The following is a 19,549-nucleotide window of genomic DNA, read 5'->3' as shown; positions in this document are numbered from 1 at the left end:
ATCTATGAGTACGAATAGTTAAAATTACGAGTATGTATCAAGAAAATTATATTGATGAGATGATTTGTTTGAAATTATCGTGGTTTAGACTGTTGATGAGTTGTTTGTTTTTGGCTAAGGTTAGCGATTGTTCATGAAGTTTAATTATCATCTCTGGTACCCTCTTGAGGTTTGTCAGACTCTGAATAAGCTCCTCAGGCACTGAAACACTCGAGTCCAATACCCTCGTTCCGACCATTTCACTGGTTATAAGTGGTGTTTTCGGTTTCCTAACCCTTCTCTTCTTTTTATCCCTTACTTCAACATCCACACCAGTGTCAATTTGTGATTTTGTGGTGGTTCTGTCATTGTCATCTTTAGACTGCAAATTAGTTATATTAGTATCATCTTGGGGAACAGTAGTGGTTGTATCGGTATGAGTTTCTGTAGTTTTTTTCCTTTTTAATTTCTTCTTCTTACCAAGACTCCTGCTTGATAATGTACTTTCAGTATTAGTATCATCAAACAATTCATCAATCTCATGATCTACTTCATTATTTTGTGACTGGTCATTGTTAGGCACCTCATTGTTAGGTAAGTCAGTAGTGGTGGTAGGAGTGGTGTTGGTTTGAGTATTAAACTTGTTAGAAATGTTGATCAACTGTTCATTACTGAGTTTATGTAATGATTTGATGATATTTAGTCTGTTTTTAATAATCTCAGGACCAATTTCCTTATTATTGAGTTTCAACAAATTATTGTCAATTTTAACATTACAATACAATAATAATTTCCTATATAGTGGCATCAGGTCCTTATTATCGATCTTATAATATCGTACTACATTCTCACTTATCACATCATTACAAATATTACATAATTCCTCAATATCCAAATTATCACTACTGGGGTTGGTATTAGTTACACGATCAACTGTCATATTATCCGTCATATTCACATTATCGCCGTCCAGACCATCGGTCACATTTGTATTATCTCCGGGTATACCATCAGCTGAACTCACGCCTTCAACATGGGACAGTTTAATTTGTAGTAGGAGTTTAATAATGTCTTTAGACGTGACATTGAAAACATCAATTTCATCCTGTTCAACATCATCAGTAGTCATAGTGTCAGGATCTTTGACCTCAAGATCACCTTCTAGAAACTGTTTAAAAGTGTTTAACAGAGTTTGAGTCTGGTTTCTGTCATTGACAGTCATCTTGAATTCGTCATTTATTCCAAAGGATTGTACTAAATTTCTGTAATTCTCATCCTGTTTCACGTCATTTGTCAGGAGCATCGGCTCAATCACGTCAACTTTCCTCTTTAGAGATAATTTATGCATTTCAAACGCATCCACAATGTTATCATACAGTTCATTCAATAGATCCATCCCACATTTGTTTTTCAAATTTCTTAACGTTAATCCTAGGGGACTAGTTTCATTAGTTGTCTGAGTCATACCCTCTTCATTAAACTTGTCAATGTGTTGTATTATAACTCTCTTTGGTAGATTAAGCAACTCTGATAAGTAATTTACCAAGTTGTCATACTCCATATACTTAAATCTCTGATAATACTTTAGAATAACAGAGTCTAATCCTGAAGTTGTAACAGTATTAGTAGTCTCTGCTAACACAGCTGTAATATCACTAATGTCAACAAGGTTATCGTCACTCTTCAGTAAACTCTTTAGAATTGTATCATTTTTATAACTATTTTCCAGCAATGGCTGGATATAAGCTTTATGGTTTATATTATACTTTAGTCTATTGCTAACTGGTACATTTTTAGTATAAAACAGCTCTAATAACAACATCCAATTACTGGGCAAAAGCCAGTCGTCGAAAAATCGTTCCAAAACATCCATCATAAAGTTACATACAGTGTCACCAACGTCACCAAAACCATCCATGCATCCCTCAATCATTGAATTGTAATGGCCACTATTATACATTATGTTGTAGAAGTAAAAGAAATACTTAAAATCATAAAAATATGTTACAGGTACTCTTCTTAAATATAACAATAGTACATCCAAACCACTCTTTACACTACTATTAGTAACAGCATTAGTAGTACTATTTGAGGTAAAAGTGTTTAGTTTATTATTCACATGATTACTAGTAGTACTGATATTATTTAAATTATTCCTATAATTGTTAATATGATTATTCATATTGTTCATGCTATTATTAATAGTGTAGAGATTGTGTAGTTTGAATAGGAGTAGCAGTGAGTTGTAGACTATTTTACCATTTTTTAAAATGTCATTCTGGGTATTATTTACATTTTTGCTATTGAAGATATTGTTTTTGTTAACCGTTATGTTATTTTTGGCTGAAGTTGAGTAACTCATTTCAGACTCAGACTCATCTGAAAAGTCGTCAAAATCAATATCCTTATCAAAATTACTAACCTTAGAAGTTGTAAAGGTAACAGAGTTGAACTTTGAAATAAACTTCTCCAAAACCATTAAAACTCTTAATGATAATATGAATAGTTTGTAATTATAACACAGCTTATAATTCTTCAAAACACTAAATAACAATTGTCTAACATTAGTCTTCAAATAATATACAAATATATTCCTTATCTCTGATATAGTCATATTATCACTGTTTGTTCCAGACTTATCACTGGTTAATCCACACTTATCAGTGTTGAGTAGGAATAGCAGTTCTACAAGAGCATTTTGTAACACTTGAACAGTGACTAAATTATTAAAGTAGTTGAATTTCTTTACCAAATCACTTAAATAATTCAACAACATACTTCTTAAAAGATTTTCATCATTTACATATTTCAACACAGTATTGAAATTCAATAGTGTACTAATACCCTTTACAACTGTATTGTAGTAGTATAATAAAATTAACGACTTAATGTTTAGTACTATTAACCTGTCAAATGGTTCTGAATAAAACTCCTTTACATCTCTATTAACATCTTGTGCACATATTGATAATAGTAACACTAATTGGTACTCAATTTTATGTTCACTTGTTCCTGAGTTAAGAGTTGGGCCCGTCATTGGTTTCCCAATTATTAACTCGATTTCAGTCCTGACAGCCTCAATTTCTTCCTCAGTGCCGGAATTTAATGTATTTCTCTGTGCTTGTGAGTATGAGTTAAATCTGAACAGGTAGTAGTAATTATACTTTTCCCGACCTGTACCACTGTAATTATACAACTTATACTTATTATATAACTTGTATTTATTATACAACTTAGGGTTCATTCTGTACATTTCTATCAAATATTCATTCACAGGAATTCCATTACTATCCAGTTTATTATTCTCCATTTCCTTACCAGCTAAATTAGTACCATTGACAGTGTTAGATGTATTAGTTTGAACAGAACTTTCTATAGTATTTTTGTAGTTAATGTTGAATCCTGTAAAGATATTGTAAACTATTCTCACATATTCCCATAAACTACTCCGCTCAGTTTCCGTCAAATAACTCGGATAATACTCATAGTCATCTACATTATCATTATTACTGGTATTAACACCGTTAGTGTTAGTAGTAAGGCCATTCACACCATTAACATTATTAACACCGTTAGCATCAACACTGGTGTATTGAACTGGAATAATAGCTTTAGTTGTATGATGAAATAATTGCAAAATTTCTTGCCTAATTATGGTTAATAAACCAACTTCATTTAGTATTAGTAACATTTGCATATTGGAATTAATGGTTAAAACTTGCGATATTAAAATCCTAACAGTCTGTATGTGGAGATCTGACTTTGTTTTGGCATCATCCACCTTCTTGTTTATCTCATTTATCTGACTTGTAACTTCATACAATTCTGTTCTAATGTCTTTAATCCTCTTTTTATTTTCAGCTACTACAGATTTATCCTTTCTAAGTTTATTCACCAGTGTTATTCCGTCTTCCTGGTCCTGTACAAGATAATCACGTTCATCTGATAACTCCTTTTGCCTTTGCTTTAACCCATTTAAAGTATTCAAATCTTCAGTCGTGATATAGTTACTCTGTTTAAAATGTTCCAATTTAAGTCTAAATTCACCGATTAGTGACCAGATTTCAGAGTTCTCCATTGCACTTCTAACAACTCTTAAACCGTTAACATAGTCATCTATGATCCTAATTCTATACTTTAACTCTTTTAAAATGTTGGGATTCATTGTCGAGTTTTGACTAGTTGTGTATTGTCGGTTAATATCCTTGTAAATATCCTGCACTGAATGCCAGTAGTTGAACCAATTCTCAGTTGGAGGTTGTGTGATTTGATAAAAGAAGTAGACTAATTCATTTACTAACAAGTCAACTTCAATTTCTTCATTAGCGGAGCCTCTACTAAGAATTGAGCAGAGTGGGGAAACAGAGGAAAGTATAAAATTTTGAGCGAAAATGTATACTGAGGCACAGCGTGGGTATTTGTAAAGTGAAATGCCATCCAAATCCTCATAATCTCCACCTCTTTCACGATGTAAAAGTGTGTTAATGTCCCGCAAATTCTCAAGTGCTTCTGAATCTATTGTCATTACAATATTCTCCTTTTCGTGGTCTAAATCACGTAAATTTGAGCTTGAAGCCATTTTACCAAATCTTCCAAAACGACCTTCAGGTTCACGATCTTTAAACGTTTCCTTTATTATTCTTTTCATCATCTTATTTATCTTCTTACTCATCACAGAATTATCCATATTACTAGCAGTAGTGTTAAGAGTGCTATTATTTCTGTAAGTATTTCTATCAGTGTTAAGGTTATTAACAGTCTCAGTAGTATTATGATGAGATATATGTTCACGTTTGATGAGACCAGAGAAGAGTGTGAGAATTTCAGACTCGAGAGCTTGACGGTGTTCATACTGGTAAACCAAGTCATCGAGAGTGTGTATAATCTCATCTTCAGCTCCTTCAAATTCTTCATAAGCACCTGCTCGTGATGTAAGAAGTCGTTCTAGTTCCTTTACACGCTTTTTAACCTTTACCTCTGGCTCCTCTTCAGGTGCGCCAAACAGGAAATCATAATCATCCTCACCTTCCGCATCATACTTAACGTCACGATCTTCTTCGTCTGAGGATAAACTCTTGTCATCATCTACGATAAATGACTCATCACTGTCCATAACGCCGAAATCGGCTTTAAAATCGCCGTCATATTCTATGGACGATTTTTCCTCAGGGGTTTTTTCTTCGGGTGATTCCTCGTTTGCAAGATCGTTAGTGAACAGATCGTCCATGTTAACAGGCTATTTAAGCATCAAGCATAGACATTAGGGGAAAAAATGTGTAAGAAGAATTTTTTACCAAATGCACATCAGAGTAAAACCTACTCATAATATTATTTTACAAATTAAATTAAACAATTTTAGAAGTTGTAAAATTCACAAATGGTGGTGAAATATGAGAAAAAGAATGAGATGTTGTGTATCTACACAAAAGTGTTAAAAGTGTGATTCATTGAGTAAATTAGTGGTTTGAAATGCTAATTCAAACGAAATAAATAAAATTAATTGAAAAGTAAAATTTTTTGGTAAAAAAGCGTTTTACTTTAAATTTTTTTAAAAACATTAGTGTGGTGAATTAAATGGGAAAATTGATCTAATTCCAGGTTAATTACTTTTTAAAAAAATAGAATCTAACTCATTTTTCTGTAGTTATAAAATCTATAAATTATATGTCAACGTTACTCTTGTTTATTTTGTATTCTAACTGGAATCCTCTCTTAAACACTTCCATGATTTAGAATATCTCAAATGTTATTAAATAGCCTAATAATTATCCATTCTATAATGTAAACTAGATTTATAACAATGAACAGGAAGGTATACGAGAAAAATTCGTTGAGGAGGTTATTTTCAAATTTGGGTTCTGAATCTCCATTTCGTCAGAACAGTATGGAGTTATTGTACAATACTTTGCCTAAGAAAATCTTGCTAATGTTATCCCCTTTTAACCCTAACATCGATTCTGTATTGGCGGAGTTGGTTTCAGTGATAAGGGAGCATTTGCCGACTTCGGAGGTGGTTTACGACAAGTCGATTTTGTCCCAGATTCCAGAAACTGATAAGCTTTGGGGTGAGGTGCAAGAGTTATATAGAGGTCAAATGGTAACTCACTTTGAGGACCCTTTGAAAACTCAAAATCTGTCCCAAAAAGACTTGGACGAAGTTGATTTAGTAATTACAGTTGGAGGCGACGGCACAATGTTGCGTGTAAATAAGCTTTTCCAGGATGAAATCCCTCCAGTAATCGGCATTACTATGGGTTCACTCGGTTATATGGCTAAATTTAACCTTGAAACTGTAAGAGAAGCACTTGCAAATATTGAAACCAAGGGCTTCAAAATCTCACTCAGATCGCAAATCCAAGTCAATATCCTAAATGAAAACGGTGAATGTGTTGTACAAAGAAATGCCCTCAATGAATGCGTTATCGACAGAGGTATCTCTATTGACACTCCTTTAAAAATACTTTTTATATTTTTAATTAATTTTGAGTTATTAGTATATTAGTGATGATTTTTAGGACTTTCACCCTATATAACAACTCTTGATGTGTTTTATAATGGAGACTATTTTACAACAGTATCAGGTGATGGATTAATGTTAACAACACCAAGTGGATCAACAGCATATTCAATGTCAGCAGGAGGCTCAATCGTACATCCTCACGTTTCTAAACACATTCACACAATTATTTAGTTATACTATTATACTATTAAATTGATTGTTGTATAAATCATGTGATAGGTAGAGGCATTGTTGTTTACTGTTATTTGTCCACATTCGATATCCTATAGACCATTGGTGTTGCCGAGTACATCTACAATTAAGGTTGTGGTACCGCCCGATAACCGTGGCTACGTAAGAGTTTCCATTGATGGTAATTATTCCTGTAACATAAGGCATGGGTGCTCAGTTAAAATCGTAACCTCAAACACAAAGTTCCCGCTAGTTCTACCCAAACAGACCTGGACCACTAAGGAGTGGTGCAGGTCACTTAAGGAGAACTTGCACTGGAACGTAAGAATAAGACAACAGAAACTACACATTCCAACTGAAGATACCTCAAAGGATGATATAAACTCTCAAGATTAATTTTGTCACTATTTCATTAAATGTTATATAGCGTATATATAGTATTAATAGTACAATTATAGTAAAACAGTTCGTGGAGGATATAGATTAGATATTTTGTAATAGTACAACTGCATGGCATGCAATAGCAGAACCTTTACCAATCGAGTCGAGTTTTTCATTAGTTTTAGCCTTGACATTAACAACTGTGCCATGGCCAAGAAGACTTTGAAGGTTTTCTTTAATTTGCGATTTTACTGGGCCTAGTTTCGGGTACTCTAATATTATACAGGCATCTACATTTACAAGTGAGTAGCCCATTTCCTCGGCAATTTCAAGTACTCTTCTTAGAATTTTAACGGAGTTATAATCTTCAAACTGAGGGTTTGTATCTGGAAAGTAGTCACCAATATCCCCTTTTCCCAAAGCTCCAAGCACAGCATCTGAAATTGAGTGTAAAACAACGTCACCATCACTGTGCGCCAAAACCCTAACAGAGTCGCCAGGTACCTCGACGCCGCCCAAAATCAACGTTTTCCCGCCTTCACCAGCATTCACAACCCGATGAATGTCATAGCCAAAGCCAACTCTGCTGTAATTTACATTCCTGTCAAGACTTTGAATCACTGCATTTACCTTAGGTGAATGGTGCCATTGTAGAATATCGGCAGTTTTGATATTCTTGTAGGAATCCACCAAACCCAAGCCAATTAACCAAATTACAACCAAAAATGTACCCATAAGAATAATTTACTTAGTTTACAACATAATATACAATATGTGTAAGAAAATTTTTAATGGTAATGTTATATTTTTAAAATGTGTAAAAAGCATTTTACTATGGAATCCTGACAATTGGTGTTGTGTAGAATCCATTTTTGAACCTGTAAAAATTAATTATCGCAATTGTAAATTGGACTGTTTTGTGAAAAAATGTTTTATTTTTAATTCCATAAATTTTAACTAATATATTCAGTAATTATATCCATGTTACCAACTTTATTAACATTATGTTGTAAAATATTTAATAATGAGTTTAAGTTAAATGGAAAGTGACGTTTTTTTCGGTGAAAGCGACTTGGAAAATGTAAAGTCACTTGCTCTTCCCGAAGGCTCCACCTGCCTAGTCTGCTTCGACGACCTCTCAAACCAGAACATGGTCGCCTACAAGGCTAACAAAGACTCCTCCTGGTACTTGTCAACATTTTGCATAAATTGTATCAAATATCTACTCAAAATTCAGGTTCCAATACTACTGCTGATACTACTATATTGCTATATTATCTATGTATGTATATCGTATGTGTATACTAAGCATGTAATAATTGTTATTTTGTAGTTTCATAAATATTTGAATACTTTGTCGACTACAAACTGTGCTAAGGAGCAGAGAACGTTATTGGATCGAGGGCCTCCAATTAATGTGAGTGATCGTCTCGGGTTTCCGGAGGCTGGAAACGCTGAGGTTTACTCACTTTTCGATTTTGGAACTCTTACTCCTTTAAGTCCGAAATTAGATGGAAGTAAGGTATTTTTAGTCAATTTCACCTTTTTAGACAGGGAAGGAGAGGATGGAACTGTGGGAGGAACTTAATAAATTTAGATTTAAAAACGACACTGAGGAATAAATTAAAGCATTAAACTATTATTTTATTAAAAAGTCAATCTTTATACATTTAAGTTTTCATTTATTTATTAAAATAGGATAATTTATCTGTTTAAGTGAGTAAATAACAAATATAGTTTAAAGCGGGAAGGTCGAATTTAGCACATGGATTGACTGTTTTACACATTAAATTGTATTATTAGGTAGAAATTCTAACTTTTGGTATTTCACAGATTAAAATACTTTAAAAAAATATTTTTTGAAAAAAAATCGTCAATATTAAAGATGAATAATTTTAAAAGACACAGGTCAAATTTATGAATTGGAACAGGTACTCAAATCAGCTGTGTGTTCGTAAAATCAACTTATAAAGTTTAAGTTACACAAATTCTTATGTTTTAAACGTAATATTAGAAATAAGGGTCAGAAAAGACCGGAAAATTAGAAAGATAATTATCCCCACTTGTAAATCCAATAATTCCGGGATTCCGATACTCACTACAACTATTATCCTGAAGACCGTGCCCATATTTTTGATTTGATAATGTTGTTGTCTGGGTTAGTTTGTGCTTTAGTCGCTGCAAGCGTAGCTGCAGATCCATTTCTACTAAATGCTGACTTGCTTGCTAGGGGACATCCAAAATTGGCAGTTGTCCACCATGCCGCTCATACTGCAAACGCAGGAACAGGTGCTGTTGGTGAATCACACCTCAGATACTTGTTCTTGGTTCCCGTCGTTGACCATAGATCCCACCTTGGAGATGGTTTGGCATCTGGCCCTCTAGGACACGCACCAGTTGTACACAAGGCCTTGGTTCCAGACTTTGCCGCTGGTGAATTGATGACTGAGTTGGTCGGTCTCTCAGACTGCAAGACCTGGCATGCAGCTTTGGTCGGTGTTTGGGGACCCTCTGGACACCACTTCAAGCATGTTGTAGCAGTAAAAGGCCTTGACGGCAAATTTGTAGTTACCGCCCTTGCTGATCTTGGCAAGTTGGTTGATTTTGTAAAGGGCAAGACCAACCATGAGCACGTTAAGGCATTATTTGCCAAGGGTGTCGCAGGACACGAACTCCTTCACAGAGTTCACGACGCATTCGCTGCAATGCTTTAAGAGTTTTCAATAATATAGTTTTAAGAATTTGTCTTCCATTACAAAGTTTGTCTGATTTTTAATTATACAGTAATGCAATAATCTATCCATTAAACATACATTTTTACATATTGTGTGTACCCTATATATTGTGTGTATGATTGTAGAATAGTAGTATGTCATTCAAAGAATATGTTAAGTGCTTTATCATATTTATCTTGGTCCAGTCTTCTGAATACAGCAACAAAGTTTTCCATGTCAACTAAAAATTAAAGGAAGATAGTAAACTTACATTCGGAACTTAGCCTGTACCCTGGGACAACGCTTACTGATGCAAGCAAATCAGTCTAAAAACACTTTAAAGGACTTAAAATCACCTGTTCGCTATTGTACACAATGTTAATATAAGACAAATCCTTGGCGTATAAAATGTAATCCGATATATAATTGTACTCTAAAGTGAAATTATCATTGTGGTGTGAACCTTTTGAAGTGTACTTAACCTCCTTTTTCCTTTTAACCATTTTTAAAACTGTTATTAAATCCTTTTCCTCTTCAGTGCCTGAATCACAGATGATTTTGTAAATCATTTACATCTTGGAACCATGTGAACTTTATGGATTTTAACGAATAAATCACAGAGAAACTCTACACTCGAAATTAACTTTAACGCTTACTCAGGGTTAAAATATTATTATAGGCTTTAAAGCAGGGAACAAGTAATAGAATAAATCCTCTTAACTCGTGGTCTCCTAAAACTAATTAAAACTAAATTTAAAAACCTTCGGTTAATGTTTTTAAATCATGGTGTTTAAATGATACTGTTTGCTTCAAAATCAATTCCCTCTTATCTAATTAAAAAAATTATTTGAAAAAATTAATAATATATGTATATAATAGTTAAGAAAGTATGTAATAATAGGGGCAATAAAAGGTAAAAATTACTGGGTTGGAATTTAACATCGTCTAGATAAAGGCCAAAAGTGTTACTTAATAAGTGTTTAATTTCATCTAAAATTGTGTTAAAATTTTCGAATAATAAGTTGAATAGTCTAATAATCTGTCAATTGTACTAAAAATTGGTTAAATCATTACACAGAAGGTGATTTATGAGTTTTGGATTGAACTTGTAAGGAAGATGTTCCTTTACAATGGCCTTTAATTCTTCATATTTTAGAGGGAAAGGTGACTGATAAAGCAATTTCCTGATTATTATTCTTATTATTTTGTTCTTTTCCTAAAAATCATTAAAGGAATTAATTTGTACGATGTTTGTTATGGTAATTTCGTCTTCTGAAACAACATCCGACCCCAATTCCCGATTAATTAAATTCTCAGAAATTACAAAATTTCCATACTCCCTTTCATCACTCATATGACTCAAATTATCATTAAATTATACTAGTTATTCATCTATTAAATACACTGGTATTTATAGTGTCGTGTATCAAATTTTACACATTTTATCAGTAATTTACTAATTATTGGTTAATTTATTACACATTTATTATTTTAGGGTTAAATTAATTTTTTCGTTATCTTTGGGTCAATATTTGGGGATTTTGGGAATTGTCACTTGCTGCGAATTTTTTTTCTCTGAATCTAATAATTTATCCTAGTGACTAATTTTAATATTATTTTGAATATGATATTTGTTAAGTATTTTATTTTTTGAGATGGGCAACAGATTAGATTCTTTAATTTTTAGGCCTCCCATACCCCCTTCATATAGCCGTGATGATCCACATCTCCACCTAATACCTACACCTGATGGAAATACCATCGCATCCTACTTCATTAAACACAAGTAATACCATTACTCATAACAACTACTCTATTACTTATATACTATTTGTATACCATTAATTTACCCATTATACAGTACTATACTAGTAGTACTATACACCCTTGTATATACATAATTTATATAATATTAACAATGTGAATGATGTGTAATATAGGTTTGCGAAGTTTACGATAATTTTTAGTCACGCCAATGCTGAGGATATAGGTAACGTTTTCGGAAACCTTATCAAAAGACTCACGAAATGGAACTGTAACCTTTTCATCTACGATTATCCCGGTAACACTTAAACTAATTTTACTCTTAATTTAACATTAGTTAACTCTATTTTTACACTACTATTACACTATTTTAACACTAATTTAACAGTATTTATCACTAATTTAAACCCTATGATCATATTAATTGATGTAAATTTGTTATTAGGTTATGGTTTAAGTAGTGGAGTTTGTAGTGAGGAGAACATGTATAACTGCGCAGATTTGTCTTACAACTACCTTATCAATACCCTAAGTAATTCTATAACTATTTAATGATTTTTAGAGGTGAATAGTGGGAACATAATAGCGTATGGTCGCAGTTTGGGTTGCACTTGTGCTATATATTTGGGTGTAAAATACAAGTTACTAGGTGTTATTTTGCAAAGTCCATTTTTAAGTATTTATCGCATTAAAGTTCCTTGTTTCTTACCTTTCGATCGCTTTAACAATTATGATAAGGTAAAGGATCTTAACTGTCCGGCACTTGTAATTCACGGCGACAGTGATGACATCATACCTGTTCAACACTCAATTCAGCTCATTAAACGGATTCCCGACGTTTATTATTACTTTGTTAAGACGGGCAATCATAACAACTTAGACTACTGTTTCACCAGTACCATGGACTCCTGCATTAATGAGTTCATGGACTGTCTTTTAAACAAGTACTTGGCAAACACCCAAGATGAAAACGCGACTGGAAACCCACCAGAAGACAACTACTACAGCCAGCAACTACTAAAACAGATGGAAAATAACAAAACGGAACAAATCCTAACACATAAAGTTAATGCAAAGGTTTACACTCTAGGATTTACTGAAGTTAATGGAATTGAGTACCCTGAAAATGAACCTGCTAAACTAAAATTCAACACTTGCTTCAAATTGTAATAACTTAATAATACTTTAAATTAGGTTAATTTACATGGCTAATTTAATAGAACTTGAATGCAATAAATATAACTTTAAATTTTTAAAATATTAACTTTAAATTTGTTAAAATTAAAATCTTCCAATAAATTGTTAGTTACAAAAACTTAACACTAATGTTAATGAGTGACTTTTTAATATTTTTGTAAACGTTAATGTTAACTGAACCCAGACCAGACAACGCCTTTTCTACCTTTTCAACTCCGTTTATCCTATCCATTCTATCAACTGAACTACCTGGATCCCGATCGCCACTATCGTACTGCTGTGATCTACTACTTATTCTTTCTGAAGAGTTTGTGTTGTTTACTACCGCAATCTTGTACAGCTTTTCCAGAATCTCAATATTATTGTTGAACCTGATATAAATCTCAATAATATCTCGTTCATTAGATGGTTCACCTCTTCTATCACTGGACATCCCTGTCAAAATGTAATAGTAAATGATAAACAGTTTCCACATGTTAATTATCTTGTACTTAATGTACTTGTTGATGTGTAATATCACATCCAGTCCTACTAATCCAGTGTTTCCAACACCTGCACCAGAACTAGTCGAACTAACAACTGAACTATTCTTACAAACGTTAGACGTAATAATTTGAGAGTATTTCTGCACTAATACTATTTTCGTCAGGGGGAATGAGCTCAGCGGTGGAAATAAGCACAGCATCAACTTATCCTTAAAATCATTAATCATGTTAGTGTAGTCATCACTATTACTCACTCTTATCATCCTGTTTAAATCATCCAACCTTGCCTTGATCGCCTTTACATCGTTATTGTTTAAAAATAACTCAATTTTAATTAGTAGATTCTTATACCTACTGTAATACTTATTAAAGTTATTAAAAAGCCTTTTTAATCTCGCCAAACTATTATTACAGAATAAATTGTCTTCAGAACATAATGTCGTAATATGGTCAACCAGTTTATTGATCATATCTTTATAGTTGTCAAAATTGTTGACTAGTTGTAGTATTTTACTCTTAAAATTATAAAATTCTGGTAAGAAGTCAAGCGTCTTGAACAGTAGGTGTACTCCAAGTTGGAACAGGATTCTTCGCTGGACTAAAATCACAGTGTTTAGGGGCAAATATTCTAGGACTATCTTCTCCAAAGGCAGCGATACTCCCAGTTTAACATCAAGATACGCCACACTGTTTTCACTCATGTTATTGCTAACACACAGTAAACTGTACACACTATACAAATTCTTAATGTCTAGCAGCTCCAGAATATTGACTCCATTCTCATTATACACATCATTCTCGTATAATTCCAACTTGTTTTCCTTTGGCTTAGGATCACTTTCAGTCACTGTTTCATTATCAAATCCGCTTGTCTCAGTTTTACTTAAATCCACTAAAATTTCCATCTCATTATTCACCATTTTATTCTCACTCGTCAGATTATTAGAGTTGTTAGATAATTTACTGCCATTATTCACCAAATTACTATTATTCAATAGATTACTGCCATCATTCACCAGTTTGTTGTTACTTAGGTTATCAGTTCCATTAGCGTATTGGTTTGAAGTTTTATCTAAATGCATTTGACTTCCTTTAACCAGATTGTCAGTTTTTGGGTCAGGATTAATCTCCGAGTCAAGTAGAATATCAGTGTAATAGTCTTCGGAATTTGTAAACTTGAAAAAATGTGTTGGCAGGATTGACAAATAACTAAAGATGAAACTGTTATAGTACTGCTCATACATCTGATAAACCCTCATGATGAACATTGTGAATGAGTTATCTATATCATTATACTGGTCGTACAGGTCCAGTAAAATTCGGAAGTTTGGGATAAAGTCCTGGACGTAAACGTCAAACATCAGAACCTGTAAGATTTCCTCAATTATGTTCGAGACTGTTATCACTCCGCACTCGAAAATGCCCAAGTTGCTGTAAATTCTAGTGTTACAATACTTTTCTATATATTCACTATTTGAGGATATCACGATTATGCTATTTATCGGTAACAATTTCCTCCTCTTTATCATCTCAAGCAGATATAATATATCGTTTATATGCTCATTCAGCTTATCCACTACTATTACAAACTCGTATCCTTCATTCACAGCAGTGTTAGTTGGAGTGCTGGCACTGTTAGTGGGAGTATTGGGTGTGTTGGTATTACACTTGTTAATAAATGAGTTGTAGAGGTGTATCAGTTTACTTAAAATGTTAGTGTTAGTAGTAGTGCCAACGTTAACATTATTATTACTTAGCAACAAGTGAGTATACAGCTGGATGTACATTTGTTTTATGATATCGTTCAGGTTATTATTGTTATTAACTCTGATGAGTATATACTTGTGCTTAATAAGGTTATTAAGTTCATCTTGTAGAATGCTTAGAAATAGTCGTTGATCCTGTCTGTCCGTTCCCAAATCAACCAGGATTAGCTTGAGAAACGGTTCAATTAATTCCTGGGACTCAACTATCCTCACAAGTTCATCAATTCCCTTCAAAATATACCTTCGAACGATTCCAAGCACTCGGTTACAAAACTTACGCCAAATAGTCTCAAATGCACGGGAACGTAACACGCAACCCTGATACACAGAAGTCTCATACTGTGAAAGCGCGGAAACATCTGGTAGTGTTGATAACTGTTTACACATTTCAAGCTCTTGTTTGGTTGGACATACGAAACAGCCCAAACCAAAACAAAGTTGTTCAAAACTCCTATATTTTCTTCTCATATCTGTATCCATTGGTTCATACTTTATTCCGTACTTATTGTATAATATGTTATCTTTATATCCTAATCTTAATACTCTTTCCTTCTCGTCAACTAAATTAGTTGATTTATTCTCCGATTTATTAGATTTTGTATCAGATTTATTAGATTTCGTATCCAATTTATTAGATTTAGCATCCGATTTTTTCGATTTGACGTTCAAATTAGTAGTTTTATGTTCCAAATTATCTTCACCTAAATCAACCGATTCATCTTTGTTAGTTTCGGGTAGAGTATTAAGATTATCATTCACATTATTTCGAGAATTGTTTCGCTGAATTTTCTTCTTATATTGGCTTCGAGTTTGCCTGGGTTCAATTATGTAACCACTTGATGAACTTGCAGTATCTGTTTCATCAGAGGCAATAGTCTGAGATTTTATGCAATTTGAAGGGGGGAATGATGACTTATCGCCGTTTACATCAGATAGATCGTCTAAACTTAAAATGTCACAAAGGCTTCCGTAATCTTTAGTCACGTTTTCTTTTGCCGAACATGTTTTCTTGAGTGAAGAATAATTTGATTTTGCAGATTTATCGCATTTTGGGTCATCCTCAAAGAAAACATCGTCGTCCAATTTTTTATTATCATTTTGTGACATTACAATCTCATTTTGAGATTGTGTAAAATCATTTTGGGAAAATTGAGTATCTTGTTGTGAAAGCATACTCTCATTTTGAGAAAATTGCGTATCTCTATATGAAATTAAATTTTCATTCTGAGAATGTGTAACATAATTTTGTGAAAATTGAGTATCACTTTGAGAAACTAGACTCTCTTTATATAAATCAACATTATCTTTCTCTGAATTTACATTATCTTTATAAGAGTTAAGAAGATCATTATATGAAATAATACTATCATTATATGAACTTGTGCTGGCTTTTAGTGAAACTGGTGTATATTTATTAGAAATGGGCGTATCTTTAAGTTTGTAAAAATAATTCATTCGATTAGTTTTTAGTAATCCTTTCGTTTGGTTAGGTGTAAAAGAGTCATTTTTAGGAGTAATTCGACTATCCTGACTAGGTGTGAAAAGGAAATTATTAGTTTTATCAGAATTCATATCAAAGTCACCCATAACAGATGGAGATTTGTTTAAACTGCTCAGAAGGCTAATATACTGGTCTGTTTCTGAATCTTTAGAGGACTTATTGCCTGTGACCCTTAAGGGGGTACACATGTCCGAGAAGTCGGTTTTCATATCAGAGAACCCCTTCGGAGAAGTTTCAGAAACTAAAACTGTGTCATTTAAATTCGAAAGATCGTAGAGTGACGAATTCTGAGACTTGATGGACAACACATCAGGAACAATCTTGTCACCCGACTGTGTAGAATCTGAACCTTCGGCTAAAGGTCGTTTTAGACGACGAGTGGTCTCCTTATGCTTAGAAGGTCTCGCTCTTAACTCCATCAAAATTGTTGAAATTAGTCTAAAAAGTTGAAATAAACATTAAAAAGCCAAAAGTGTAAATGGTAAATGTGTCAAGTAAAAAAATCAATTTAGAAAGTAATTAAAAACAAATTTAGATCAGACACTATAATACATTAATTTGATTTCATTTTTGTATTTGGTTATTAAAAATATTTATTTTATGGACACGACAATCAAAGATTCCACCTTATAACGTTTACACCAAGCTTACTTATAATGATGTTATTTATTAATTTGTGATTTTTTATTTATTATACACTATTTTATTTTACTTTCTATTATATTAGCAGTTTTTGTGAATAAATTAATTTTTTGGTAAATTATTTCTTCAAAACAAATGGAATTTGTAAATAATTGATGTAAATGATAGTAATATACATGATAAATGATCATTTTGGTAATTGAGTAATTTTAAAAGAAACATTACTGGGTTAAATTAGTCCATTATGTAGAATATGTGTGGAATTTGTAAAATAAAGTTATAATGGCAGATGATTCTGAATGGCGGAGGAGGAAGAAGCAGTCGTTTGTGTTTTGCGGCTTACTTTCTGGCGTGATAACGAAGACTATTTGTGCTCCTTTCGATCGGATCCGCCTTTTATACCAAGTTCAGCCTATGTTTGGCCAATATAGCAATGAAGGGTTAGTTGGTGAAAAGAAATACCGGGGCGTTATTAGAACGGCTCAGCGTATTTTTAGGGAAGAAGGTTTAAAAGGCCTTTGGAGAGGAAATTTGGCAAATACAATAAGAGGCGGGATTTGCTATGCTACTAAATTTGGCATAAATGACTCAACTCGAGAGTATTTAAAGTCAAACTCACTCTTACAGAATTGGATGAGGACCAGAGCATTTTCATCATCAAATCAGAAAAGAGCAGAATCGCAAAACCAAGTTATACTTTCGCTAATTGCCGGTGGAACTGCGGGCCTAGTTCAAAAGAGTTTTACATACCCATTGGACCTTCTAAGTGTAAGAATGGCGCTGGGAATTAACACTAAACATCTTTCAACTTGCACTTATACTGGTATAAACATACACTGTGACTTATGCTTTTAGGGATTTTTGACTGTTTTTCGCAGATATTTAAGACTGAAGGTTTAATGGGATTTTACAAGGGTTTCATACCTACTATGGTAACTGGAGTGCCGTATGTGGCATTACAGTTGTCGTTTTTCGATTTTTATCGCAAGGCGCTCAACGATTTCTTATCTAAAAAAGGGGAAAAACTTTCAATGAAACAAATCGCCTTTATGTCCTCAATTGCTGGCTCAGCTGCCGGAGCATCCGCCCTTTTCATTGTCTTTCCAGGTACACAAACTAATTTCAAACTGTTTCAATAATGGGTTAGGAGATACCGTGAGGAAAAGAATGATGAATAATGCAATTTCTAGTGAAAATAGATTATATAGAGATTCCATCTACTGTATGAAATATATATTCAAAAATGAAGGTACCTTTTTACACATTTAGTATATATTTTTACACCTTTATAGTACATATTTTTATACATACCTCTATTGAGTATATATGTGTTAATGAGGGTAAATTTTGGTGGTATAGGGATTTTGGCGTTTTATCATGGGTTATTTCCTTCTATGTTGAAATCGTTACCATCCGGAGCAATTCAGTTTTTAATGTACGAGGTACTCAAACACATTGCCCAGAATTTTTAATATCATTATTCACTTTACGATTTGTAGAATTTATTCTATTTTTACGCCCTAACTCCTGCACCTTACATCATAAACTGTACACTACTTTTTTATGTTCCGAATTTCAGTTTTCTAATAATTTTAAAATTGTCTAATATTACACAAATTGAAAATTGTGGAATTTCTTCGAATTTATAGTTTCAAACAGATAACTTCAAGTATATAAAATCTTGTGTTTATATTGGACAATTTTAAACAATTTAACAATATTAAAGTATTCGAGTGTAATTTAAAGTAATTTTTTGTTGAGTGTATAATCGGTTAAAAATGGCACTGGATGATGCTAGAACATTAGGAGAACAAAAGGACACATCGGGAGAGGGGGAAGGAAAGGAGGAGAAGGAGAAGGGGTTTACCGATTCCTTATTTGAGACATTTTCGGTATGTGTATGATATTGAAATTTATTTTAGACTCTGGGAAACTCAGTTCGAGGCTTATGTGTAGAAACGGGAAACACCTTGAGAGGTTGTGCTTACCCCTTAAAGGAAAAGGTTGTTAAGGTGTACGACGATGTTGTGAGCAGTTTCAAAACCAAAGGTACCAGAAACAAACATAGTTACACTAACGTTTCGAGGTTCGGAAATGAATCCTCAATCACTCCTACGTCAACCAGTTCCTAATTTCCCGAATAACTCTTAATTTTATTTCAAATAATTTATTTTTTAGATTAAAACGATTTGAGCTTAATTTTATCTAATAATGAAACTTTGGTCCCAAAGGTTTGGAATTTTCTTTATTAATGTTTAATATTGCAAATTGATTTAACCTGTGGAATCTCGCAATTCTCTTGTAAATAATGTTCAACTAACTTTTTAAATTTTAACTAAATTTAAGTAATTTTTAGAATTTTTAACTATTCACTTTCGAGTATTCATTTAATTTATACACATGTGTATGCATTTACATCAATTGTTGTA

At 33.0% G+C, this 19,549-nt stretch overlaps 10 protein-coding genes across 10 annotated transcripts; 6 read left to right on the top strand and 4 right to left on the bottom strand.

Moving 5' to 3' along the window:
- Positions 1 to 46: 46 nt before the first annotated feature.
- Positions 47 to 5,206, bottom strand: TpMuguga_03g00367 (uncharacterized protein; the record flags this gene model as incomplete). Its single annotated transcript, XM_758294.1, has 1 exon — positions 47 to 5,206. The coding sequence occupies one exon, from the start codon at positions 5,204 to 5,206 to the stop codon at positions 47 to 49; it is 5,160 nt and encodes a 1,719-aa protein (XP_763387.1).
- A 360-nt stretch (positions 5,207 to 5,566) lies between these two features.
- On the top strand, positions 5,567 to 7,082 carry TpMuguga_03g00366 (ATP-NAD kinase family protein). The gene is made up of 3 exons (XM_758293.2): positions 5,567 to 6,410; positions 6,495 to 6,640; positions 6,719 to 7,080. Exons 1-3 carry the CDS (start codon positions 5,780 to 5,782, stop codon positions 7,064 to 7,066), a joined length of 1,125 nt encoding a protein of 374 aa, XP_763386.1. The 5' UTR covers positions 5,567 to 5,779; the 3' UTR covers positions 7,067 to 7,080.
- A 71-nt stretch (positions 7,083 to 7,153) lies between these two features.
- Positions 7,154 to 7,786, bottom strand: ISPF (YgbB family protein; the record flags this gene model as incomplete). Its single annotated transcript, XM_758292.1, has 1 exon — positions 7,154 to 7,786. One exon carries the CDS (start codon positions 7,784 to 7,786, stop codon positions 7,154 to 7,156), a length of 633 nt encoding a protein of 210 aa, XP_763385.1.
- Positions 7,787 to 7,952: 166 nt separating this feature from the next.
- Positions 7,953 to 8,675, top strand: TpMuguga_03g00364 (uncharacterized protein). The gene is made up of 3 exons (XM_061305680.1): positions 7,953 to 8,288; positions 8,385 to 8,573; positions 8,602 to 8,675. The coding sequence occupies exons 1-3, from the start codon at positions 8,091 to 8,093 to the stop codon at positions 8,671 to 8,673; spliced, it is 459 nt and encodes a 152-aa protein (XP_061161012.1). The 5' UTR covers positions 7,953 to 8,090; the 3' UTR covers positions 8,674 to 8,675.
- A 520-nt stretch (positions 8,676 to 9,195) lies between these two features.
- On the top strand, positions 9,196 to 9,765 carry TpMuguga_03g00363 (uncharacterized protein; the record flags this gene model as incomplete). Its single annotated transcript, XM_758290.1, has 1 exon — positions 9,196 to 9,765. The coding sequence occupies one exon, from the start codon at positions 9,196 to 9,198 to the stop codon at positions 9,763 to 9,765; it is 570 nt and encodes a 189-aa protein (XP_763383.1).
- A 146-nt stretch (positions 9,766 to 9,911) lies between these two features.
- Positions 9,912 to 11,423, bottom strand: TpMuguga_03g00362 (uncharacterized protein). Its single transcript, XM_758289.2, has 10 exons — positions 11,012 to 11,423; positions 10,840 to 10,981; positions 10,690 to 10,755; positions 10,527 to 10,595; positions 10,422 to 10,496; positions 10,339 to 10,392; positions 10,229 to 10,306; positions 10,122 to 10,198; positions 10,037 to 10,091; positions 9,912 to 10,006 (listed from the first exon to the last, which is right to left on the bottom strand). Exons 1-10 carry the CDS (start codon positions 11,117 to 11,119, stop codon positions 9,924 to 9,926), a joined length of 807 nt encoding a protein of 268 aa, XP_763382.1. The 5' UTR covers positions 11,120 to 11,423; the 3' UTR covers positions 9,912 to 9,923.
- ABHD17B (Alpha/beta hydrolase family protein) lies at positions 11,421 to 12,699 on the top strand (the record flags this gene model as incomplete). Its single annotated transcript, XM_758288.1, has 4 exons — positions 11,421 to 11,551; positions 11,706 to 11,827; positions 11,975 to 12,061; positions 12,092 to 12,699. 4 exons carry the CDS (start codon positions 11,421 to 11,423, stop codon positions 12,697 to 12,699), a joined length of 948 nt encoding a protein of 315 aa, XP_763381.1.
- Positions 12,700 to 12,817: 118 nt separating this feature from the next.
- Positions 12,818 to 17,051, bottom strand: TpMuguga_03g00360 (uncharacterized protein). The gene has a single exon (XM_758287.2). It carries the CDS (start codon positions 16,895 to 16,897, stop codon positions 12,836 to 12,838), a length of 4,062 nt encoding a protein of 1,353 aa, XP_763380.1. The 5' UTR covers positions 16,898 to 17,051; the 3' UTR covers positions 12,818 to 12,835.
- Positions 17,052 to 17,085: 34 nt separating this feature from the next.
- TpMuguga_03g02205 (Mitochondrial carrier family protein) lies at positions 17,086 to 18,769 on the top strand (the record flags this gene model as incomplete). The annotated part of the gene is made up of 5 exons (XM_758286.2): positions 17,086 to 17,943; positions 17,976 to 18,227; positions 18,268 to 18,369; positions 18,480 to 18,562; positions 18,620 to 18,769. Exons 1-5 carry the CDS (start codon positions 17,403 to 17,405, stop codon positions 18,767 to 18,769), a joined length of 1,128 nt encoding a protein of 375 aa, XP_763379.2. The 5' UTR covers positions 17,086 to 17,402.
- Positions 18,770 to 18,898: 129 nt separating this feature from the next.
- Positions 18,899 to 19,271, top strand: TpMuguga_03g02235 (uncharacterized protein; the record flags this gene model as incomplete). The annotated part of the gene is made up of 3 exons (XM_061305842.1): positions 18,899 to 19,012; positions 19,043 to 19,169; positions 19,207 to 19,271. The coding sequence occupies 3 exons, from the start codon at positions 18,899 to 18,901 to the stop codon at positions 19,269 to 19,271; spliced, it is 306 nt and encodes a 101-aa protein (XP_061161776.1).
- Between the last annotated feature and the right edge of the window lie 278 nt (positions 19,272 to 19,549).

The sequence above is a fragment of the Theileria parva genome (genome assembly GCF_000165365.1).
Source record: "Theileria parva strain Muguga chromosome 3 map unlocalized ctg_530, whole genome shotgun sequence".
Lineage (NCBI taxonomy): Eukaryota > Apicomplexa > Aconoidasida > Piroplasmida > Theileriidae > Theileria > Theileria parva.
This window is presented reverse-complemented; position numbering and strand designations above follow the sequence as displayed.

Coding starts and splice junctions, on each gene's coding strand:
- TpMuguga_03g00366 (XM_758293.2), top strand. CDS start 5,780: ATGAACAGGAAGGTATACGAGAAAAATTCGTTGAGGAGGTTATTTTCA. Junction 6,411..6,494: donor TGAATGCGTTATCGACAGAG/GTATCTCTATTG, acceptor GATGATTTTTAG/GACTTTCACCCTATATAACA. Junction 6,641..6,718: donor GCTCAATCGTACATCCTCAC/GTTTCTAAACAC, acceptor ATCATGTGATAG/GTAGAGGCATTGTTGTTTAC.
- TpMuguga_03g00364 (XM_061305680.1), top strand. CDS start 8,091: ATGGAAAGTGACGTTTTTTTCGGTGAAAGCGACTTGGAAAATGTAAAG. Junction 8,289..8,384: donor AATATCTACTCAAAATTCAG/GTTCCAATACTA, acceptor GTTATTTTGTAG/TTTCATAAATATTTGAATAC. Junction 8,574..8,601: donor CGAAATTAGATGGAAGTAAG/GTATTTTTAGTC, acceptor TCACCTTTTTAG/ACAGGGAAGGAGAGGATGGA.
- TpMuguga_03g00362 (XM_758289.2), bottom strand. CDS start 11,119: ATGAGTGATGAAAGGGAGTATGGAAATTTTGTAATTTCTGAGAATTTA. Junction 10,756..10,839: donor ACTCATAAATCACCTTCTGT/GTAATGATTTAA, acceptor ACACAATTTTAG/ATGAAATTAAACACTTATTA. Junction 10,007..10,036: donor GTACAGGCTAAGTTCCGAAT/GTAAGTTTACTA, acceptor TTTAATTTTTAG/TTGACATGGAAAACTTTGTT.
- TpMuguga_03g00360 (XM_758287.2), bottom strand. CDS start 16,897: ATGGAGTTAAGAGCGAGACCTTCTAAGCATAAGGAGACCACTCGTCGT.